General features: G+C 39.9%; 1 protein-coding gene across 1 annotated transcript; it reads right to left on the reverse strand.

Annotated features, from left to right (window-relative positions):
- Nucleotides 1-386: 386 nt before the first annotated feature.
- On the reverse strand, nt 387-22,227 carry alpi.1 (alkaline phosphatase, intestinal, tandem duplicate 1). The gene is made up of 11 exons (XM_053634719.1): nt 19,883-22,227; nt 13,551-13,670; nt 12,343-12,458; nt 11,045-11,219; nt 8,581-8,753; nt 7,699-7,833; nt 7,192-7,267; nt 6,435-6,573; nt 5,943-6,133; nt 5,735-5,851; nt 387-1,669 (listed from the first exon to the last, which is right to left on the reverse strand). Exons 1-11 carry the CDS (start codon nt 19,977-19,979, stop codon nt 1,404-1,406), a joined length of 1,605 nt encoding a protein of 534 aa, XP_053490694.1. The 5' UTR covers nt 19,980-22,227; the 3' UTR covers nt 387-1,403.
- Nucleotides 22,228-26,126: the final 3,899 nt, after the last annotated feature.

Raw genomic sequence — 26,126 nt, forward strand, 5'->3', positions numbered from 1 at the left:
ATGGGGGCAGTGTGATGCTCTGGGCAATGTTCTCCTGGGAAACCTTGGGTCCTGGCATTCATATGGATGTTACATTGACACATACCACTTACCTAAACATTGCTGCAAACCAAGTACACCTCTTCATAGCCAAAATTGTTCAGGAATGGTTTGAGGAACATAACAAAAGTCCTAGGTATTGACTTGGCCTCCAAATTCTCCAGATCTCAATCTGATCAAGCATCTGTGGGATATGCTGGACCTTGCAACTTACAGGACTTAAAGGATCTGCTGCTAACGTCTTGGTGCCAGATACCACAACACACCTTCAGAGGTGTCCATGCCTCAGTGGGTCAGAGCTGTTTTGGTGGCACATGGAGGACCTACACAATATTAGGCAGGTAGTTTTAATGTTACGGTGTATAATATTGCATATAATAATATTTGTATTAAAAATATATATCTATTTATATGGGCACATGGTGGCTTAGTGGTTAGCACATTTGCCTCACACTTCCTGGGTTGGGGGTTTGATTCCCGCTGTGGCCCTGTGTGTGCGCGGAGTTTGCATGTTCTCCCCGTGCTGTGGGGGTTTCCTCCAGGTACTCCGGTTTCCTCCTCAAGCCAATGACATGCATGGTAGGCTGATTGGCATGTCCAAAGTGTCCGTAGTGTATGAATAGGAGTGTGAATGTGTATATGATTGTGCCCTGTGATGGATTGGCACCCTGACCAGGGTGTACCCTGCCTTGTGCCCAATGCTTCCTGGGACCCAGTAGGATAAGCGGTATAGAAAATGGATGGATGGATGGATCTTTTTATATTTTCTTCTCATCTGTGATAAAACACAAGTAGAAATTCTTATAATATGTAAAATATATGAGCATTTAATTTTTAAAAAATTTGGTTCAGTTTGCATTATAAATATAAACTCTACAGAAAACTCCTACTTTAGAAAATTCATATAAAACTTCTGCATAGAAAATTCGCTCGTTTAAAACAAACAAACAAACAAACAAACAAACAAAAAAACCCAAGTCAAAATATGAAAAAAGACACACTAACGTCTACTTAAAGCATTTTCTTTATATAGGTGATCATGGATGGGTGAAATGATTGTAAAACTGCAAAAACAATATTTATATAAAAAAAGGGACTCTGTTACAAAACCATCCCTGAGTTTCAAATAAAGTCTTCAACAAATGCTCATCACCTTCCCCTCAAAAATTCACATCTGATTGTGTTTAGCTAACATGCTGGCAAATACATGCTAGCCTTTACTTTTAATTGCACAGTATAATAGTTTACTTAATATCAGCTAGAAAACTTGGCTGGATACGTTAACGTCAGAGATAGCATTAACATTAGCTAAGCTACCTAGTTACCTGACTAATATTTTGGAGCACAGGGGTAGATTAACACCATTATCTTGAGCTAAACCAAATCACTGCACATGATAAACTGAGCGACAAAGAGAGAGTGAGTCGGGGGGCAGAGTTAAGCTCAGGGGGACAGTCGGTGTAGGGATGGAGGCAGGCGGCATATGCCATCACGTGAGCGATGTAATGTTGCTCTTTAACGCCATGGAAAAGATGCGCCATTGGGCCTTTAGCGTAAATCGCCACGTCTTCGCCTCCATGAGTCTCAGCGTCTAATGGCACAGCAGCCTGTTGCATGTATTCCTCATCGACTACAGAGAGAAAAAAAAGGGACACAAAGATTAATACACCCAATACACACGCTTAACACTTAATACCTTTCCTAACATGATGCTCACACATGTGCTAGCCAATCAGAACGCACTGATAATAAAATAACAGTAATTCTGTAGTGATTTAAAATTGTCCTAAACCTTGACACAAAACCTTCCTCAGCAACATTACTATATTCAGACTAATTTAGGTACTATACAGATGAGATTATTTTCCAGACTACTCTAGAGTAGCTTCTGCCCAGTTATGCAAATTTTAACACTTTATTTGAAAGGGGAACCTACACTGGGTGTTCATAACACTTTCCTTTTCATTTTATTTTTTTCAAATCTTTCATGAAGCATCGCTGCAAGAATTGTAAATGGCTTGAGTCAAAACTCATGAGGTGAAGTTGGAGGTTTTATGTAATGTTGTCTTTAAAAGGAAGAGAAAAAGGGAAAAACACACAATTACCATTAAAGAGACTACACTATCCATGCCATGATTTTTAAAAATCTTATCTTGGAATTCATTGTTTTGTTTTTAATAACTCTATCAATTGTTGACTTCTGGGATGCTATATGTGTTTTATCTTTTAGTGTTGTTTGAGAATAATTTGACTGTTTGAGTTGACTCTTTTAGGAGCACTTTGGGTGCTGATGTTAGTTGACAGTATTATCCTGATGAAAACTGTTTAGTATTCTGTACTCATTATTTTCTAATGCCATTAATCACACACAGTGCAATGACGTGACAAAGTGCATCCAGTGAATCTTATCAACCTCTGAGGTGTTTGGCAACGCATAATAATTCAGCTTCAATTGTAACCAGAGTCAGTGATAGCCGGGTTATATGCTGCTTGTTGCAATAATGCAATAATGTGCATACACTAATGTGAAAAGTTATCAGGATGAAATGGGAATCTTTGAATTTTACTTCTGAAGAAAGTTAAGTGCAAATAATACATCAGCACATTAATGTTAATGCATGAATGTACATTACCTTGTACAAGTGTTTGTTGTGATAAAGCTGTTACAGAAAGAATTCCTTGGTCATCAGGAAAAAATCAGTGGCCTCAGATCGCTTTATAGTTGACTGGCAGCCCATTGTAGCACCACTGGTACCAAACAAGTTATCAGAAATTCTGGACCAAAGTCTCGGAATGTGATCAACTAACAACTCACTAAAGGCAGAATTCCATCATTTAATTGCATCCAAGGACAATCCTATGATAACTGATATCACACAGTCTGACTCTGACTAAAGTCTGAGATTTTATTGCCATAATCTCATATCATCTGACTCACAATAAATTGATAAAATCTCTATTTTTGAAATTGGGGTTGTAAAGTAAAGAGGCTTTTACTGCATTTGAAAAAGTTAATCTTTAGCATCTCACTGTTTTTAAATTGATTTATAACAAACACCATGTAAAGTAATTAAAAGGTAAGATGTAATTGAACAATTTAATTGATAGGCAAAACAAACAAACAAACAAACAAAAATCTGGCAATAGGCTGTTTGAGAACCAAATGAGTCGACTCTTATTAGTGAGGTGAGTTGATTGTTTTGACTTACTGAAAAGAGCTGGAATTCCCATCAACACTATAATCAACTTCTTACAAAATCATGGAATTAAACCCTCTTTAACAGAAGTGCTGGTGATACATGTGCATTGCAAACTGTTACAAAACAACATTCCAATACAACTTTATAACACTTTTATGAACAGTGGCAGCTTGTCTATGTAGTATCAGGTGATACAGAGCCCCACCATATATATCAACCATTCAACAAAGGCTAATTTCTATAAACTCCATGGAAATGGCTAGAATCATAGAAACAATGATTTTTAAAATGTTTACAGACTTAAGCTGATGCACCTTTGACTTGCTTGCCTTTTGAGATGTTGCACAATCGTGGTACAGTGTGGTCACTGCCCCATTTAGCCCCATGGAGTAATTATTGTACCTCATGGTCAAAAATAGGAACTGCAACAATTGAAAATAGAGGCCCACTGGGGAAGGAATCATGGTGCCCCACACTTAGGGAAGGAGCAGTGAATAGAACAATTAATGATTGCCAGGATTTACTTTTTATACGTCAAACTGAGCTAGTATAGATCAGGTTTTATAGCAAATTCTCTGAATAAAATCTAATACATTTCTGCAAACAAAGAAAAATGTAAGTAGAGACTATGTGTGTATGATGTGCAGAACCATTTCTAATGTAAAATATATTGCAAAGATTGGGAGAGGGAAGGAAAAAATATGGAGTGGATACATCAGAAATGGGAGTCTTATGGAGTCTGTATATCAGAGATGTGTGCACACCACAGTGACCTTGTTTCCCACGCAAAGAGTGGAAAAAGAAATGCCTCTCTTTTGCAATACCTGAATGTTTTGTTTTTTGGCTAGTTTCAGGTCTTTGGTGTACTTCTGGAGATTTAGTCAATTTAGACAACCCTGTTTAATGATATCAGCTCTTCTGTGTGCACCATGCTGGCGATGGGAAACCTATATATATATATATATATATATATATATATATATATATATATATATATATATATATATATATATATATTGCAGATCAGGTTTATTGTCAAAATTAACAGACTTTCAGCTGTTTGCATTGAAAAAGTCAAACAAAAGCAATTGAGATAGTTAAACACAATGAAATCAAGTGGTTCCCCCAAATTCGACTGAAAATGCAACTTATAATGACTTCTCCAGTTTCAAAATAATTCAAGCCCCTGAATAGAATCCCTCACAACAGCACAAATATGCAAAACAGCACACCTAATCCAACTAATCAAGGACTTCATTAGTTGCACCAGGTGTGCTTGAGCTGGAGCACATGAAATACCTGAACTGGCTTGGGGCAGAAAATATATTAAACACCTGGACAGGGTAGAAAAAGGAAGCTATCAATGGCTGCAACCAGATTTCTGAGAAGGCAGGTTGTGAAAAACCCTTGAGTGACTGCAAAAGACCTGTAGCAAGACTTGGTGGCAACAGGCACTGAGGTTTCAGTGAGCATAGTAAGACGGGTACTAAATGCAGAAGGTTTCCATGCCAGAACTCCAAGATGTACACCACTACTGACCTAAAAGCACAAGAAAAGTCGGCTCAAAATCATATAAATAAGCCACAGAAGTTTTTGGAGCGATGAAACAAAACTAGAACTTTTCGGCACGATGGAACAGCGGTATGTCTGGAGGACACAGTCAAGCATGGTGGTGGCTCTGTTATGTTCTGGGGCTGCTTTGCATCCTCTGACACTGGAAACCTGCAGCATGTGGAAGGCAAGATGAATTCACTGAAGTATCTGGAAATCCTAGGAGAAAACGTCATGCTGTCTGTGAGGAAGCAGAAGCTTGGGTGTCATTGGACCTTCCAACAGGACAGTGATCTCAAGCATACCTCAAATTCCATCAAGGCTTGGTTGCAGAAGAAGTCTTGTATTCTACAGGGCCATCATGGTCACCTGAATGAAAATCTCTGGTGGGATTTGAAGAAGGTGGTTGCAGCACCCAAGAATATTACTGAACTGGAGGTCATTGCTCATTAGGAATGGGCTAAGATTCCTCAGGAACGCTGCCAGAGGCTGCTGTCTGGCTATCTCATTTGTAGCAGGTCATAACAGCAAAAGCGTGCTCTACTAAGTACTAAAGATGCTTGCCATTAAGGGGTTGAATAATTTTGAAACTGGAGAAATCATTATAAGTTGCATTTTCAGTTGAATTTGGGGAAACCACTTGAAGCATTCATCGTGTTGAACTATTTCACTTGCTTTTGTTTGATTTGTTCATTGCAAACAGTGAAAGTCTATAAATTTTGACAATAAACCTGATTTTGATTTTAAGCTGATATTTTTTATCCTCACATTAGATTTTTATGCACTGTATAGCACTTTTTCTAGAGGATGCTATATAGCTAATTTCAGCTATAGAAGCTAGTTAATTGTTCCAATCTGGTTCTGTAAGAAATCCAATATGGTTAGTTTTCATTTTTAGTTTTATTCTAATAGTGTTAACATTAATGTCTCACACAGGCACTTACAGTAATCCACCGCTGACACGTTCGCTCTCGTCCCGTTTACATGCACATATCCGGGCCCGTTAGCATACAGAATACTAGTAAATGGAAGTCTGTCATCTGCATTCTTCGGTGCCAGACCTTAGCAAAAAAATCACAAAAACCCACATGATCACAACAACATTCCTGTTTCTTACAAATGTAAACATCAGCACTAATCTGAACTACGCACCAAAAATAGGGTTCCCCCGTGGTGTGCTCCCGCCAAATGTGAAAACGTGTGAGTGATCTGCAGTGACGATGGTGAGAGTTTCAGACTCTTCGGTGAGCTGAGATGCTCGACGAACTGCTTGGTCGAACATCACTGTCTCTGTTAGCGCCAGTTTAGCGATACCAGCGTGGTGGCCATGATCGATCCTGCCCCTTACAGATGAAATAAACAATTCATAATTATAATCACAAATATTGTAAAAATTTGATCAAACTTTATTGGGGAAAATAGTGTGGCAAAAAATGTCTACTCTCAAAACATAACAGAAGATATTTAAAATCATACACACTTTTTAGAAATGCAATAATATTTTATTTTTCACTTAAAATTATTTATATTAAAAAAAATTATGAAATGTCACAACATAAAAAGATGTACATTGCTTACATGGTACATTTACAGAATAATTATTTTGGACACAACATTAATTTGAGTAATTTTATATCAAACTACTCATCTTCCACAAAAAGGAAAAATCCATTTGGGTTCTTCTTGAGGATATGAATGGCTTTCTCAGTCATGTCTACAATGGAGGGATCACTTGTCCGGTTCCTGAACACCTCAAACTTCATGTCCTTTGGTTCAAACAGCCCTGAGAGAAACACCGATTAGGGATTAGATGGGCAGGCCATATCAAACTAGAATATCAGGCTCACCACATCTTCATAAAAATATTGAATATTTAACCATAAAACCTGAAAATCATAAAATGTTAAAATTTGTAATTGAAAAATAAAAACAGCATAAACTATTTAACCATAAAACATAAATAATCTATAAAATAAAATCACACAAAAATATAGAATAATTAACCATAATATAAAAAAATCTATAAAAATTGCATATAGAATATTAATCATAAAAACGTTAAATCTATAAATGTTACATAAATTTTATATATCATCAATCATAAACATTTTTGAAAACGACAAACATTTAACATTTGTAATAGACAACTTAGGAACTGCATTAAGGGTTTTAAAATGTGACAATTCTCAGCTAAAACAGAAACTGAACTTCAGGACACACTGGATTGAAAACTGAGAAAAAAACAAAAATAAACACACACACACACACACACACACACACACACACACACACACACACACACATATATATATATATATATATATATATATATATATATATATATATATATATAACAAGCCAAAAAATTAAATGGTGTGGGGGTAAAGTAAAGTCACATTACCCATCAGACAGTCTGTAGTGTTCACATCCACTGCATTAAACTGCTCTTTATTCCAAACAAACTGAACGCTTCTGTCCTGAAGAACATGAAAGAAACATGGCAAAGGAAACATTATATTTATGTTTCATTTTTCATGTGCATTTTCTAGAACTGAAGTAATAGTGGAATTTTAAATGTACTTGTGGTCTTGTGGTCTGGAGTTGCGGAGAGCGGAGATGCTCAGCTCGGCCCCTTTTTCTTAACCCTCTTAACTCTAGGAATACTTAATCAAATCCATGAAGACTTATATCTTTATTTCAGTTGTAATTCATGTTGCAGGTAAAAGCAACATGAAGCAACATTACACATTATTTTTAGCCCTGACATGTTTGTATAAGTAAAGTGCCTTTTGTTTAATACTGACTATGAGTTTTATTTAACTTATTCCACCTTAAAACCCCTTACTTCCCCTAAACCCTGCTGATTTGAACCTAAACCCACTTTTCACATTCTTGTTGTGTAATTTACCTTTTGCTTATCTAGCCATGCCTCAATCAAGTTCCTCTTGTCCTCACGGTCACCTTTCCGTGATGATGAAGATGGATATTCTGGATCCGGAGTGCCCTTGGGTGTCATGTACATCCGTCCACCTCCGAGAATAACCTAATACACACAGAGAGTGAAGAAAAAACATGAAAACATTTTATTAATGATTAAAATCTGGTATCAATGTGTTAATATTCACCTCACCTTACAAAGTATTCATTATCCATTATTAAATGATGTGGTAACCAGTTATTCATGTATAAAACATGCTCATAAGCAATTAGTATGCTATCGGTATATAATTAGTAACTATATTTAGCATGCATAACTAAAGACTTTATTTTTATATTATTTATTTAAGTCCACTAATAATTTATAACACCTTTATTACAAGATATTACTAATCACTATTAGCTGTGTACTAGCTATTTATAACGTATTCGTAGTGCCTTGATCTAAAACAAGCACTATTATGCCTTATTTATGCTATAATGTGCTATAAATGTTAATACAAAATGTATAATCCTTCAAGGGTTCATTGGATAATTAAGGGCTCTTAGCTTCCAGAAGGGGTCGAAACACTTATAGATTACATATTAAAACGAATACCACGTTTATAGTGTGAATAAGGCATAATAGTGCCTGTTATAATGAACACCTTCTGACCCATCCGAATCAAGCATTCAACCACGCTGTGATATGAAATAAAATAATCAAATTCAGGGTGGTAACAGTAACTCCACCTTTTCAAACCACCCCATTGTTGATTATTTTATTATAAAAGCACCAAATATGTTGTATATTTCTTAAACATTAGCATGGAGGAGGAATCAGTGATGTGTATGTGTGAGGTGTCAGTCTTACATCAATGTCAGTGTTGGTGATAAGTTGAGTGGAAATGTCCACACAGCCGTCTTGTTGGGCTTCAGGTGGTAAATCAGAATCACTGTACCAGCTACGGCTCACGGAGTGGGCATACGCCGCTGCCGGAGATGCATGCTGAACTCGAGTGGTGGTCACAATGCCAACTGATTTACCTACACACACACACACACACACACACACACATTAAAGCACAATGAATTTTATGCAAGAAATGCAAATAAAAAGGTGTTAAACACAAGTCACTGTCCCTCCATATTTGATTCGGTACAGGTTTTACACCTTGGATGCCCAGGAACCCAGGCTGTGAGAGCGCAGGATCCTTAGCTGCTAGACCAACCATAAAAGTTACACTAAAGGGTTCATTGACTTGTCCCTTTAGGGGAACACTTGAATGTTCTAGGTAGAACCATACAACAATACGTTTTCAAAAAAGGTTACTGCAAGAAGCTAGACCCATCCATCTAGAAAAACCATTTGGGAACCCTTTTTTTTTTTTTTTTTTTTTTAAATAAGGAGGTTCCCTCTGGGGGAACTCTTAAAGGTTCTCTGTAAAACCAAAATCAAAGTGTTTTCTTATCAGAGAGAGTTTTAAGTAGAAACTCTTTTTTGGAAGCTGTGAACCATTAAAAAAAAAACCCTGAAGAACATGTCAGGAGTTAGCAATCAGGATACTTGGTAGGCCTATTTAAGGGTTCTTTAAGAGTTTATTGGATAATTAATGGCAAATGTTCCAAACACTTTCTGACGGTTCTACATAAAACACGGTTCTACATAAAACCTAGAAGGACAACTGAAAAATCATTAAGGAGTCTAAATTTTTTAAAAGAGTGTATTCTAGTTTAAGGGATTTTAGATAGACATCAGAGATGATCAGCAAGTGGTGGTGCTCACAACATCTTCTTATTAACTTTTATATGATTTATTGTTCTGTGTACTGCTTCTTTCGTGTACAGCGCTTTGAGAAGCTGCTTTTAAAGGCACTTCATAAAATAAAGTTTATTATTATAATTATTATTATTATTATTATTATTATTATTACAACATTCTTCAGGAACACCATATGCAAGGTCTCCTTCTCCCATGGTACTTTTAGCTTCTCTAAATAGCACACACAGTGAATTTATTTAACAAACACATGATATAAAAGAACATTTTCCTGTTTACTGGGAAACTCTTGAGGCACAGAGAGGTTATTCTCTACGTTGTGCTGAATCTGCGTATTTGGGCATGTTTCACACTTGTTCAAACACACACATAGGCCACCCTGAGGGACTGTACACATACACACAGACCTCACACACACACATGCATGCACGAGCACACACACTCACACACACACTCACACACACACAGTGTTTTTGTGCCTATACTTACTGTGCAGGAATGGAAGGAATTATGAAATAACAGTGTGGTGCTGGTAGTTGGCAGGTTTAAAGACTTAATGTTAGGAAAGTGTGTGTGTGTGTGTGTGTGTGTGTGTGTGTGTGTGTGTGTGTGTGTGTGTGTGTTTGTGAGTGATTAGAGGTCTCAGCTTCTTTTCCCAGTAAAAGTGTATCTGGTATCTGGATAGAGCTGATTAAAGCACAGAATGCCGGCACTACACTTATTATTTAGGACACAATCAAAAGATAAAGGACTTTCCAGGGCAAATTGTTAATCATTGCTTATCAGTACTTATGTACACATTCATCTGTCCTATAGCTAACGAGCCATAAAGATGGGATGTAAACACACATCATTATGTGAGCTTTGCCCTCCAACATCTACTCTGTTACTGGTACTGACTTCACATTAATTATAAACAGGAACTCGTGATAACAGTTTTTTCTAACAAGTTAAAGTTACAGTTGAGTCCTACTGATATGTAATTAATCCCACTCACTCTAGCCCCGCCCCTCACTCTAGCCCTGCCTATCACTCTAACCCCACCCCTCACTAAACCCACCTTTCACTATAACCCCACCCATTACTATAAACCCCTTCCCTCACTCTAACCCCACTTCTCACTTAACCCACCTTTCACTATAACTCCACCCATTACTATAAACCCCTTCCCTCACTCTAACTCACCTTACTCTAACCCCGCCTCTCAGTCTAACCCTGCCCCTCACATTAACTTCCCCATCACTCTATCCCACTCCTCACTCTAACCACCAATCACTCTAAATCCAAACCTCACGCTAACCCTGTCCCTCATTCTAACTCACCTGTTAATCCTCACTCGAACCCAAATTTCAGTATCAGAGACATGATTTACATACTTATTTTCTCACTGATGTCAAATGTCACTGATGTCTAACCTGTCAAATACTATATTACAGTGTTACGCAGGTTTTGTTTCCTAAAATGACATTAAATATTAAAATCTTAAGGAGAACCAATTCTTTGCTGCACCTCAACCTCTTCCACTTGCACAACATCATGTTAGAGTATGTTAGCATACCTTGCAATTTAGCACGGTGCAGGACGGAGTAAACTTCATTTCCGAAGGTCGTGTTGCACTCGTAGGGGATGGCGGTCGCACTGAGACCCACAGTTTTAGAGTTCGCTTTAACACCACAGTGGTATGCTGTAGCTGTGCTCGCACTGTCCGCTACCTGCTTATCCACGCTATATGTCTGCATGTGTCACAAACACAAACACGCTAACAGATCTCAATAATATGTTTCTAGTAATAAAGGGGATTCAGTTTAGCTGCAAACAATGTACGAAGGTAAAAAAGGAAAATCCATCCATCCATTTTCTATACTGCTTATCCTACACAGGGTTGCGGGGATCCTGGAGCCTATCCCAGGGAACTTGTGGCAAAAGGCATGGGACACCCTGGATGGTGTGAAAAGGAAAATTGTTGGGTAAAACTGAAATTTATGCTGAGATATTTCCTCATCTGCACACCTGCATGAGGCTGTTTTCAGTAAAAATAGACACAAATACATGAAATAAACAACCCCATAATCATCATCATCATCATCAGCAGCAGCACTACTCCATCATCACTCCATGATCATCATCTTTCCATTATCATCCTTGCTCCATCATCACTCCATCTCCATCACTCCATCATCATCATGCCATCTCCATCATCATCTTCATCATGATCATCATCATAATGGAGAAATGATGAGGATGATGATGGAGTGATGGTAATGGAGTGGTGATCATGCTGATGATTGAATGATGATTAAATGCTGATAATGGAGTGCTGGTGCTGCTGCTGATGGAGTGATGATGATGATGATGATGATGATGGAGATGATGATGATGATGGAGATGGAGTGATGATGGAATGAAGTTGATGATGGAATGAAGTTGGTGATAGTGATAGAGTGATGATGATTGAGGACTGAAGCAAAGTGATGATGATGGAATGAAGATGATGATAAAAGATTGATGATAATGGAATGAAGATGATAATGAAGTTGTTAGTGTGATGATGATAATGATGGAGTGCTGATGATGGAATGATGATGATAGAGTGATGATGAGGGAGTACTAATAATAGAATGAAGATGATGTTGATGAAGATGATGTTGAGGCTGATAATGATGATAATGGAATGAAGATGATAATTAAGTTGTTAGTGTGATGATGATAATGATGGAATGATGATGATGATGATGATAATAATAATAATGGAGTGGTGATGATAGAGTGATGATAATTATGCAGTGATAATGGAGTAATTCTAAAGTAATTATGATGATGGAGTGACGATGATGGAGTGATGATGTAGTTTTTGACCTTTGACAGAGCAAGGTAAGGAAATGTATCCAAGGCGAGGATAGTCTCCTCCCCTGATCCTCCATCCATCTGTCCTCTCAGGATTCGGGCAGCTGAGACAGTGGACACGCCCATTCCTGTGTGACAAATTGATGAGACAATGATGTATAATAAGTATCTATATAAGAACCTATATGCTAATATATAATTATTATTTGAGTTATTCAGTTTTAAAATTTAAATCTAAACAGTTAATTTGTTATCTGCATTTCTTTTGAATGACCAAATTGTTTGCACATAAACACAGACACTAAAGCAGGGAAACACTCTGATGTATACATGTACAATAATAATAACTAATCATTATTTATATGGCTTAAATACCCTTGCAAAAAAAAAAAAAAAATCCATGAGGTTTGACAAAAGCCCTAGCTGGGAAAGGATCCCATTTTAGGTAGAAGCCCCTCGCTAGGCAAAAGTCTGTGGCTAGGCAAAGCTCACAGTGGTAGAATCCCAGATTGACAAGAAGCCTCATGTTGGGCAGAAGCCCCTGCGTGGGCACAAAGCCCCTGGCTGGTCAGAAACCCCTGGTTGGAGAGAAGCCAGTAGCTTGACAAAGCCCCACATTTGGCAGATGACCCTAATTGGGCAGAAGCCACTGGTTGGTAACAACTCCATATTGGTCAAGATCCCATGGAGGCCAAAAGCCCCTGGTTGGAAAACCCTACATTGGACAGATGCCTCTCACTGGGCAGAAACACTTGGATGGATAGAAGCCCATGGCTAGGAAAGCCTTGTGCAGAATCCCCTTTTTGGGTAGATACCTAATGTTTGGCAAAAGCATCATGCTGGGAAAAGCACCATTATGGGCAGAATTCCCTGGTTAGACAAAGCTCCATATTGGACAAAGCATATGTTGGGCAGAAGCTTCCTGCTGGGAAAAGCCCCATGATGAGCAGAAGCTCCTGGTTGGGCAAAGCATAATAGGCAGAAGCTTCATGTTGCACAAAAGCCCCATGCCAGGCAGAAAGCTGGGCAAAGCCCCTACCTCAGTTGATGTCTGCCTTTGTCAGCCAATCAGCAACAGTTGGGTCGGAGCTTCCAGTCATGAATCGATTTAGCTACATTTGATTTGAAAGAATTTACAGGCTCTGACTTCCCCTTTCAGCCTGAGCCCTCCCCTTGTTCTAACTCTGCCTCTTAGCCTAACTTTAAACATTGTTACTCACCATCACCGAGGAAGAGTATGATGTTTTTGGCTCTGTGAGTCATTGGCTGGAGTTTAAGTGCATCATCCAGAGTTTTCTTTGCTTGTTCATTCCAGTATGAAGGATCGGCTTCCCAAAGAGCTGTTCATGAGAAGAGCAAAAATCAAAAAACAAAACAAACAAACAAAAAAGCCCCATCAAAAACAAAACATGTCATCTAACAGATTCGACATGTATCTGGTAGAGCTGGGGTCTGTGTCTTATTTACAGAGAGCACTATGAAATGCCCAGACACAACCTGAACAAACCCACACACACACACACACACACACACACACACACACACACCAGATAACAATGACAATTAACAATAATAATAATTAGTAAATGTTAATAACATCATTTAGTCTAATATTTAATATTCAAGTAATGAATAAAACATTTTGTGTATTGCGGTTATAGTAAAATATTCAACACTGGAGTGAAAAGGAAAGGAAATATGTTTTTTGACAGCTAATACCAATGTTACGAAATGGGAGGTGAGGCAGAAGCAGGTGCAGATCAACGTCTTTATTTTCAAAACAGCAGTCAAAATACAGGACACGCGGTCTACACTGGACAAGATTAACGAGGTTAAACACAGAACTGAAGTCAAGGCATGGAACAAGAGCAGGACACGAAAATAAGACCGCTTAGCATGTGTAACGCATTCACCATTACATTCAGTTGTACGAATAATACTGCGCAAAGTACAAAGTAACACGAGGGCTTTAAATAGCAAACATAATCAAGCTGGAACACAGACAGTTGGGGCAAATAAAGACACACCCTCGAACATCAACCAATGCTTAAACAGAAAGAGGACCAAAACCAAAACAAAGACACGTGTCCGTATGCCACAGTTCAGTCTTGTGCACACGCGCTCTCTACAGCCGCTCGTGCATGTCGATGCCGCAGTGCCATCTGCCGGCGGGAGCGTAACAACTAATTACTTGCTTAATTATGATTCTGCAACACACCTGTGTGAAACTCCTTTGCAGAATTATTCAATCAGCAGTCAGTTCTTATCCATCCATAATAGATGCCACCTTGGAGTTGCTATTTGCAAGCATGGAGCAAAGAGGCCAAAGGCACGTATTTGTAAGGAGAGGCCATCCGGCAGAGGGGCCAGAGGAAGAGGAGTTCACATGCATAGTGGAGGAGCCACAGCAAGAGAAGGAAATAGAGCTCAAGTTTCAAATGAAATTTGGGCAACATTTATTGACCATGACGTCAATCATGGCTTGTCCATCACAGAGGCTGGACAGAGGGTCCAGCCCAATCTGGGTTGGAGTACTGTAGCATCTATAGTCAGAATGTTTTGGAATGAGAATAGGTAAATCACAGTGCTACACCATTCCAAATTTACCATATTGCTCTGTTGCCAGAACGAACAGTGTCTGCATTCATGCAGTTGTTTCATCAATCCAATTTTTGTGACTGTCATAATGTCAATATTGACATGCTTTTTGCATTTACTTTATAGAATCCACAGACTACTGGAGGCAGAGGAAAGATCTTTAGTGCTGGCAAAAATTACAATCAGACTATTGTACGAGTCCTTAAACAAAACCATGTCAGATTGTAGCAGCTGTACCGAGTTCCATTCCAAAGAAACTCTGACTTACTGAAGGAGGCAAGACTCCAGTATGTGCAGGTAATGATTTGGTATTATAATTCCTTGCCATACCATATAGTTACATGCAACTGGAATAATTTGCTTTATGAATCTGCTTCTTTCTTAGAGAATAATGGAGCTTGAAGGTGAAGTGGCATACCACGCATTCATTTATGTGGATGAAGCCAGTTTCAGCCTCTCTAAAGTAAGGAGATGCAGGAGGAACATCATTGGGTAGATGGCCACTGTTACAGTACCAGGTCAGAGGGGCAGTAATATCACCATGTGTGCTGTCATCTCCAATGATGATGCTCTTTGCCAATATACCCAATACAATACAGAGTGCCTCATCATATTTCTGCATGCACTGAATGAAAGACTGGTTCCACCTGAAGATAGAGGGCTCTTGAGGCCTGACATGACTCTGTATGTCATCATTTGGGACAGTGTTGCCTTCCACCACTCTCACCCTGTGAATGAGTGGTTTGCAGCACACCCCTGTATGATGATGCAATTCCTCCCTGCATACCAGGGACGTGCACGGGGGAGGAGGGGTGTCTATGTGGTCTGAGCCACTGCCCGTTTGCCCTCACAGGCTGACGTGCCCCTCTGGCAGACAGAACAGCACTATAGGCCATGAGCGGAGTGGAGAGGAGAGGATTTCCTATCCTGGCTAAAAGCATTCTGTAATCACTCCGGTAAAGATCCACTCTGTGGTTTCCATTTCCTGCTCACTCCCCAGCTGCGCTCACTCTTTGTGTGCTCTCTTTGCAGACCTCACTGGAGACGACGGATATTAGTTTTGCATTACAATCCACATTACAGTCAATGATTGAGCCGTGAAAGTAGTAATTTGGTAGTTTGTTTTTGTATTGCTGATAATGTTTTGCTTTTGCTCCTGGTCTAGTAATAGTGCTAACAAGTATGTTATATCAGCATTCTTGGAAATCTGCTTGTCTAATCAAATTAGTGGACCCGATCTGATCTGATATTAAGAACACCAAATTCGCTGTTGTTGGTGCACTTTGTAGGCAATGCATTCACAAAAATGAATACAGAGACAGAGAAAAAGAGCAAAGGGAGGCTTCTAAAGGCAGTGCAACAACACAGAGCTGGATTCAAAGCATCAGCAAGCCAGCAGGTAAATTATTATATAGAATATTTAACAAAAAGTTCCTCACACTGTAACTCCTGTAAAGTATATTTCCCATCATAATCATTTGTCTTAATTTGTAGTAATCTATAACATATAGCATATTTAGAATATTTTATGAAAACCATATTAATACTGGTATACAGAATTTAAACAAATATATACTATAAATATTCTAAATGAGTTGTATCTTAGCATAATACGAATATATACTGTATGAGAGTAAAGTAAATGTACTTTATTGTAAAAGGTCTGTTATTCTCTATATTAATATGATGACACTGTCTCAGAGTCAACTCAAAAGAGTCAAAGTGAAGGTCTTGGCACTGAGCCAGAGACAGATGAAACCTGTGAAACGAACAGGCAAAGACGAACTTGTAAATAGTTTCTATTATTATCAGTAATTAATTCTCTCAAAAAGTCATCTCTTCATCAAGTCTTCTCATTTATTCTGATATTTGTAACAATAATTTGTTGTTAGAAGCTCATCATCCCGTCACGTCTTTGAATCCCCAATATGTGCAAAGGACTGCCAGGGATGGACATGCCATGCAAGGGTTTTCCCTTGGTGTATTACAAAGGAAAACATAAAATGTGATTTGACTTTTTGTTATTTATTTATTTATTTATTTTTACAGTATTTCAGCAGGGCATCTAAAAAAAAAGTATAAAAGTGCAGAGTGCAGTAGTGTTTCTTATCTGTTAAAATCACCTTTGGAGAAAATCATACTGTTCCTGCTGTGATATGCTTGCTTGCCTTTTTTTTGGCAGCACTATCATGTAAAATTCAACAAATGGCACAGGCACAAATGAAGATTGAACAGATTCACAATGATAGCTGTATTCTGTATTTTGCTTTTCACTCTGTTATGATTGATTGAAGGAACATATTTGACTGCAATTTGACATTTGACTACAATTTGTGCAGTTTGATGGAAATATTTGCTTTTGTTGCATGTTTTTAATATCAGAGCTGCTTTTATAGAATATTAATCAACACATTCTGACCAATCAGAATCCAGTATTAAGAAGTGCTGTGATGTAAAAGCTAATATAATATAATAATATAATTCATTAATCATTGATATTATTAATCATTAATAGGCATTAATAATGGTTTAATTATTGAGTATAAGGAGTATGTATGCTCACTGATGCTGGTGTTAAGGAGGAGAAGCATGAGAAGGCGTGTGATGGGAGAGAAACACATCCTGTCACTCACACACACACACACACACACACACACACACACATAACCTGTGCTTCTCCTTTTTACCCTGAGAATGAGTTTGCAGCAGCGTTTAGACCCTCACTTCATTCCCACAAGCCTGACTTTGTGTTTTAGCAGTTTCCTTGTCCTCTCTTTACTGCCCCTCATTGCCGCCCCCTCCCCAGTCCCCCCGTATCCCACAAAACACTGTGTTATTGGACCCCTTTCATGTGGTGCATATTTTGGCACACCACTGAATTCTTTGGAAAAATGACATTGATTCTGCTCCAGCATTGGCTCAGTTACAATATGTAGAATATACTCTTAGGAAAAGAGTTCTTTGTTTACTTCTGAGCCTCTTTAAAGGGTACATTGTTGAACATTTTCAAAAAGTATAGTAATAAATTATAAATGTCTAATTGTTAAGACTAGCTAGCTAACTAACTAACATGAGCTCACGAGAAAAAATGGCAGCTTTTCTCACTCGCTTTGGCACATTTCCCAAAAAGTACCACAATGACTTGTTATGACTGGTGGGAAGATTGTTTTCTGTGAAAGTACACAATCAGCATATGGATAAATGCATGTGAGAGTACGACTTCGTTAGAAAAAAAGGTCATCAGTTTTGATCAGTAAGACCTACTCAATGCATCATATGATCAGTAAAAGATGACTGCGTGCATAAATCTGAATTCTGTGTGAAAGCACTGAGAAATGCTTATAACATTCTCACCAATTGACTAATTGGCTTGCAGAACTTCACACGGTGATTTGAGAATAGTGATTTTGATGATTTTGTCATTTGATGATCGTGCCAAAGAAACTGACTAAAACTGTAATAAACACAAGCTAACCTGGTAGGACTTTTTAATGACTTAATATAAGTTATAGTTATACTGTTTATTAAAAATCTTCAGTATTAACTAGTTGTAAGTGATTAAAGGACATTTTATCCAAATTTACAGCTCTCTCTCTCACTGTGTCTCTCTGTCTGTCTCCCTCTTTCACTGTATGTCTTTCTGTATGTCTCTTTCCATATATTTTTCTGTCTCTCTCTATCTCCATCTCTCTGTCTCTCTGTCTGTCCCTCTCCCTCTCTATCTCTCTATTTTTCCTCTCAGCCTCCTTCTCTGTTTGTCTATCAATCTGTCTCTCTATTTGTGAGATATCTCTGTGAGATTCTGCATGTCTCTCTGTCTGTCTCTCACTCTCTTACCATCTTACCGAGTGTCTGTTTCTCTCTCGCTCCCTGTCTGTCTCTCTGTGTTGAGCATCAGCGCACTGACTAACTCCTCTAACCAGTATGCGTTTAAGTGGGAAATAAAAGTGAATTGCATTTTTCCTGCATGAGGTAGTGGAGGTTGAACACATCCTAAAAAGAGAGAGAGAGAAAGAGTGTGTGTGTGAAGGAGTAAAGAGAAAGAAAAAAAAACTTAAACAAACACAATAGTGGAAAAAATGGATGCGAAAACTTCAGTCAGCAGATATACGCATCATTAGACATCTTTATTAGCATTAAGAGATCTGCTACACTTGATCCTATAATGAATAGAGAGAAAAAAAGACAAAACACACACACACACACACACAAACACACACACACACACACACACACACACACACACTCGCACACACACACACACACACACACACACACACACACACACACACAGGAAATCCAGCAGCTAATAAAAGTGAAATATGAGCTTCTCCCTCATTGAGGCCCCACATGGAGAACTCCTGCACAGACACGCCCGCTTAGTGCACTTCTCTAACAAAATATCCGCTTTAACTCCACATTACTCTTTCTCTTTGTGTGTGTGTGTGTGTGTGTGTGTGGGGGGGGGGGGTCTGGGGGTAAATCTGCTTTGTAAATGAATATTACTAGTGAATACAATGTAATGTTGTTCATAGATATCACAGACAACATGCTAGATACCCCAATAGATGGATACACAGCAGGAGAGAGGGAAAAACATACTGTTGCATAGACAGACAGACTGAGATAGATAGATATACACATACACAGATAGGTAGAAAGACAGAAAGATAAAGATAGACAGACAAATAGACATATGGAGATATAAATAAATAGATAAACAAAGACAGATAGAAAGGTAGACAGATAAACAGAGTAAACAGAAAAAAGGACCAATAGATAGATAGATAGATAGATAGATAGATAGATAGATAGATAGAGATAAATAGAATGATGCAAAGACAATCACAAACTTACAGTAATATACAATCCAAACACATACACACACACACAGACACACACACACACACACACACACAGACACACACAGAAGATGGTGTTATGATGTTCTTACCTGCAGTGTGAGCGTGAGTGTGATGGAGAAGTTGCAGAAGTTGCAGACAGATGGAGCTACACAGCAGGAGCATGAGGTCGAGTTGCAGCTTCATCATGCCTTGATCTCCAAATAAACTCCACTCACTCCATCCAAACCAAACCCCCGTCTCCTCCTGTCCAGACTAAACCTCTGTCTCCTCCTGTCTCCTGTCTCCTCCTGTTCAAACCAAACCCCCGTCTCCTTCTGTCCAGACTAAACCTCTGTCTCCTCCTGTACAAACTAAACCCCTGTCTCCTCCTGTCCAAACCAAAGCTCTGTCTCCTCTGGTTTTCTCTCTTCTTCTGTCTTTTGTCTCTTCCTATCTTCTGTCTTCTTCTCCTGTCTTCTGCCATCTACTGTCTCTGCCTGTCTTCTGTCTTCTTCTCCTGTCACCGCTTGTCCAAACTAAACCGTCTTTTGCTGTCTTCTCCCTTCTTCCCATGTCTGTCTTCTCTTTTCTTCTGTTTTCTCCTGTCTTCTCCTTGTTCCTCTTTCTCTACCTCAGAACTACAAGAAAAATCAAGCAACAAAGGTTGGGTGAAGTAATTCCCCCATCCCGTAGCAGTTGATGAGGTGCTGAATGACTGAAGTTAGTGTGTGTGTGTGTGTGTGTGTGTGTGTGTGTGTGTGTGTGTGTGTGTGTGTGTGAAAGAAAGAAAAAGACTCATCAACTTTAGCTTAGCCTGAGAAAAATGGAGAGACTGAGGTAGGGCAAGAGAGAGGAACAAAGTCGACATTTTTCCACCCAATTGGCATTAGAATATATCCCTGGGCACACACACACACACACACACACACACACACATGCACCAACCATTCTTTTCATTACTCAATGAATAGGCTTCAGGGTTTGTGTGTACACTTTTAAATGACTGTTGACAGGTAATGTATAAAGGTACATTCTTAGAAAAAAGGTTCTTCAAAGCTTCTTTGATTAATGAAGTGTTTCGGAAAGGGTTCTTCTCAGACATCTTTTTGATTACTCTGTGTAAGGCTCTACATTTAAGGGTTCTTCCAGACAGACAACCTTTAATACTTTTTTGTTTTAGGATTAACATTTCTACATCAGAGAATGAAGTCGTAAAGTGTGTGTGTCTGTGTGTGTAGTCTGTGAGTATGGTGTTTGTATGGTGAGTGTGTGTTTTCTTTGGAGAAACTGTTTTCCTGCAGGGTATGGTGTCAGTCCATAGCCAATCATAGGTTTAATTTTGTGTGTGTGTGTGTGTGTGTGTGTGTGTGTGTGTGTGTGTGTGTTATAATTCAGGAACGAGGAGGGGCTTCTAACACACCTTATGTCAGTCATCCCTATTTACGTGATCCAACAGGAAAACCACATATTTACATTTCTGAGTTTTGAGTTTAGTTAGAAAAAAAACTCCTGCTTTACAAATAGAATCTACAAATAGAAAGAAAAGAAAAAGTAAATGTACATTTCATAAAAGAAACACTGCGTTGTGTCAGGAGCTCAAAGTGACAGACAGATGAAAGAAAGAAAATACATTTAACAGAAGGTACAAGCTTAAAAGTTTCCACTTAAGGAAAAATCTCATACATTTTACATGTGATTATTTGAGTAATAGTGATTATATGTAAAAAAAAAAAAAAAAGAAAAGGGAAAAAAAAAAGTGAAAGTGCATTTTAACATGTTGCCCTGAAATTGCACATGTAAACACGTGTGTGGTCACGCGAATAACATGTGATCAATTAAACCATTTGTCATACAGGAGAGAAAGAAAGAAAGGTGCATTTGACCTTGTTGTGCCCTAGAATTGCACATAGAAATATTATTAAGCATACTATAGCGAGAGAGAGAGAGAGAGCGAGAGAGAGAGAGAGAGACAGACAGACAGATAGGGAGAGATGGATGAATCTGAAAGAAAAGCAGAGGAATAGATAGATGTGACACTGTTTAAAGGTGGGACAAGGAGATGGAAGACAGAGGCAGGCTTGACACACTCCCATAATTTATTATTTTTCTCTCATTCTTGGGTTTCTTTTATTTTTACGCACACACACACTCTCTCAGCTCACGCATGGCATCATGCACTCTCGTTCTCTCGAAGTGTGTGTCTCTCTCTTTTATCCTCGTCTCATCTCACTGAAACAGAGAACAGTCATTAGCCAAAAATTCCCCACAGGTGTGCACTCCTTATCATTTGCTTTCTCCGTCCTCGCCCTACAATCACAAACTGGTGCTCATCCACTCCAGCCTCCACTTACCCCCACCGCCCGACTCAGGCCGGGGACCCGACCAACCCACCTCCTTTCCAAGAGAGGAAATCTGCCACAGCCATCTGCGACCCCATCCTGTGGAACACCTCAGTTGTAAACGGCTGAAGCGCCATACACCAATGAGTGATCCACGCATTGGCATCTTCATGCAGTGGAGTTACTGGAGGGGGGAATGATCTGAACAGAGGGTGAAGGCCCACCCCAGCAGATAATATCAGAGGGTGAAGACCACCCATTTGGTAGCCAGGCTCTCTTCTCTATCATGCTGTACTTCGTCTCTTGCATGGAGAGCTTATAGCTGATGTACAGCACAGGCCCTGCCTCTATCCATTTGCTTTACCTCATAATTAACATTCCGACTCGCCGTGTGACCTTAAAGGGCCCTTGCCACTTGGTGAGCAATTTAGAGCTCGATTGTTCCACCAGCCCATCCGTTTGTGGAAGATAAATGCTGGTGCAAACCGATTTAATCCCCCAAATTCTATACAGCTCACATAGTGTTCATGACATGAACGACATGCCCTGGTCAGTCAGGATATCTTTTGGGATCCCGATGTGGGAGAAAACGTGTAAGAGTGCCTGCGCAACATTCCACATTCCAAACATGTAGTCCACAAAGCGTTGACCATGTGCTGAACAATCTAATGGCTAACGAGGTCCATCCCCACTCCTTCAAAGGGAACCTTGTTTAATGGGAGTGGGCGTAACGGTGCTTTTGAGGTGGCTGGAGGGATCACCAGCTGGCATTCACAGCATGTCGCTCAAGTCGGTCAAGTGCCCTGCCATGGGATTGTGGTGAGCCGCCTGGAATACCAATTCCAGACAGCTCCGCGGAACCAACAATTGGGTTATCTCTTCCTGCATCTGAACATCCTGCATCACTTGATATAATCTATCATTGATCACTGAAAAATAGGGTTGCGAGAGCCCAGCATTCAGTGGGATCAGCTGACCATCGATTACTCTCACTTGGTCAAAGGCATGCTTCAGCGTCTCGTCGCATGACTGCTCCAAGGGAAAATCGCTTCTATCCCCCTCTTAGTGTCTCCCTGATGTGGAGTTCACGGTGACAGCCGGGGCATCTCCTCTCTCACCAATACTGTGCACATCCCACACCAACTCTCCTTTGTGCAGGACCCATCCACAAATATTTCTTGGGCTAATGACTACAACCCTGGCCAATTTGTCCCTAGGATTAGTGGATGGGTGAGGCATGGGCTAACTGCCACCTCTACTCTATGTAATTGGCCCTGGAATTCGATGACGATGGGCACCATCGGGTACTCGTAAACATCCCCATGCACACATCTCACCTTCACCAAGCATGCATTCCCCATTGCCTCCCCTTGAACCAAGCATTGGTGGATCGAGGTTTGATTACAGCCTGAATCCACCAATGCCTGGTATGTACCCCACTGCCTGGCGTAGTGAGCAGAATGAAGAGGGGAGAAGATTGCCTGCCAAATGATATGCTGTCATGTGGTCTTCTGCCAGCTGGACCACCTCCTCTAGCGACGCTGTACGGTGGCACTGGACTTACTCGGCCATCCCATCCGGCAGCCGGCTGATGAACTATTCTAGGACCACCAGGTTGATCACCTACTCTGCGCCGTACCCCTCAGCCAACAGCCATCTCTGGCAGGCGTTGCAGAGTTTCTGGGAAAATCGCTGCAGAATTGCCTGCTTCAGGTCCTGGTACTCCATCAGGTTGGCGACTGGCAGCTATTGGGCGGTGAGCTGGGCCTCTCTGGATAACTGTTCCATCGCCCAGCCCCACACCAGCACAGAGAGTTTGTAGAGCTCCAGGAAGATCTCTAGGTCATCCTGCAGGCCCATCTTAGTGAGGACGGTGTGAGGTTCAGCTCCAGTGGCCTCCGGGGCCACTGCCGGCTCTCCAGCCTGCTGTACCAGGCCCTGGAACATTTGCCGGTCATCAGCCTGGGCGTCGAGGAAGTCCTTGATGTGCTGCTCCTAGTCGTGGCGCAGCTGCAGAACTGATGCTTGTTCTGGTGGAGGGTGGCAAGGGTCCTGATGAGTTTGGCCAGCGGTGATGACTTTGTGGTGCCGACTCCTTCTCTTCCTGGGTTCCATCCACCATTCACAACCCAGTGCTCGTCCACGCCTCCGCCTCCACAACAGACAAACAGACAGACAGAAAGAGAGAGAACAGAAAGATAGAAAGAAATAGTGAAAGATGAAGAGAAACACTGACAAATAGAGAGACAGGGAGAGGGGCAGACAGAGAGAGACAGACATAGGGACAAACAGAGGCACATCAATAAAAACATTTGTCCTTCAGGAATGAAAGAGAAGAAAAGAAAAAAATGAAGAAAGAAAGAAAAAAGAAGGAAAGACAGAAAGGTGCATTTCACCATGTTATGCCCTGAAATTGAACATATAAATGCAACTAAATGTGGCATCTCCACAAGATGGGGGTGAGGAGCAAGTGGCAAGGGGGCGAGCAAGTGGCAAAAGGGCCCCTACCTAAAAACATCATACGCAGTACAGTTGTATACAATATCCCTTTATTCAATAAATAGTTACCAAAAAAATAGATTAACAGACTTGGCATCTAATAAGAAGTGTGGTTTAAACAATGCTGGAGCTGTATGTGAACGCACGCTACACACAGACCATAAATACATGCACACACACAACAAGCCAGCAGGGACTGTGGCACCCCACTGGTAAAAGGGGAAGCGAGAAGAGAGGAGTCCTGAATACTGAAGGACTAAAGGGGAAAAAATGGCTGTGCCAAAGAGAACTAACAACAACAAATCAAAGGAATACAACAAATTCAATAAATAAATCAAATTAGACGAGCTCATTCCACATCAAACACCAACATCACAGCAAACACATGCAAAGGCAGCAGGCAGGACACAGAGGGAAGAAGGGGGAACAGCAATAAAGAGGGAGGGGTCACAGAACCCTACTGGCTAATAAAATGGTATAACCCTTCAGAAAATACAGCAAATTTAAATTAAATCAATAGATTTCCAAACCAACTAGAAAAATAGAAACAAAAGAAAATAAATAAACCACTCACTCTCTAAATGGGAAAAAGAAAAAGAGCAACTTAATACACTTGCACCAGAAAGAATGCAAGGCACTGGGAGCTAGGTCAGCTCTGAAGCATGCCAGCAGCTTCTCCGCAATGTTCAGAGCGGAGATCTGAAAACATCTGTGAACGTTGTTCAACTGACCATTGCGGTCATCAAGGTGAGCTTTAAAGTGACACGACAAAGCCTGTAGAAAAACAGCAGCAATCATCCGAGACCACCCCTAAAACATTAAAATCCCTGTGTTATTGGATGCCATCAACATGATTTTACCCATGTTAAAATAAATATATAATACATACCACATAGCTATAGATGATTGTAAAGGCTGGGCAGACAGAAAACAACATCCACTAATCCTGGCACTATGATTAAAATGATATAAATCAAGAGGATGCACACAACGTCTACTACTACAATATCTGTTGCTGGAAATGTAACATACATTACATACTATGTAGCGATAGTCAGATGATCCTTGAATCCAACTTTTAGAAGCCGGACTAGATAGAGGACAACATCCACTGATCCTGGCAATGTTGCAAGTAAAGTGTCGCTTGAAAGTTTGTGTACTCTTTACACTCTAAAAAATGCTGGTTTTTTTTTTTCTACCCAAATGCTAGGTTGAGCCTTTTGGGTCATTTAATTGGGTTATTTTCTCAGTCTTGGGTAGTTTTGGGATAGTTCTGTGTAACCCAACCGCTGGGTGATTGGCTGTGTCATTTTCACTGACAGTTGAATCAATAACCCCCTCCCCCACCTCAATGCATCAGCCCAGAGCCTTGGGTCAAATCAAATCATCACGCTATTTTTGAATTCACTTCAGGTGGATGTAGTGGTTTTCACACAGCCAAGCTGTTAGATTTATTTCGTACAAACAAGGTTTGCATCAATATATTTATCCATTAAACCATTACTGTACACTAGAA

Source organism: Ictalurus furcatus, chromosome 10 (genome assembly GCF_023375685.1).
Source record: "Ictalurus furcatus strain D&B chromosome 10, Billie_1.0, whole genome shotgun sequence".
Classification (NCBI taxonomy): Eukaryota; Metazoa; Chordata; class Actinopteri; order Siluriformes; family Ictaluridae; genus Ictalurus; species Ictalurus furcatus.

Coding starts and splice junctions, on each gene's coding strand:
- alpi.1 (XM_053634719.1), bottom strand. CDS start 19,979: ATGATGAAGCTGCAACTCGACCTCATGCTCCTGCTGTGTAGCTCCATC. Junction 12,459..13,550: donor CATACTCTTCCTCGGTGATG/GTGAGTAACAAT, acceptor TTTGTCACACAG/GAATGGGCGTGTCCACTGTC. Junction 1,670..5,734: donor CGTGTCAGCGGTGGATTACT/GTAAGTGCCTGT, acceptor TTCTCTCTGTAG/TCGATGAGGAATACATGCAA.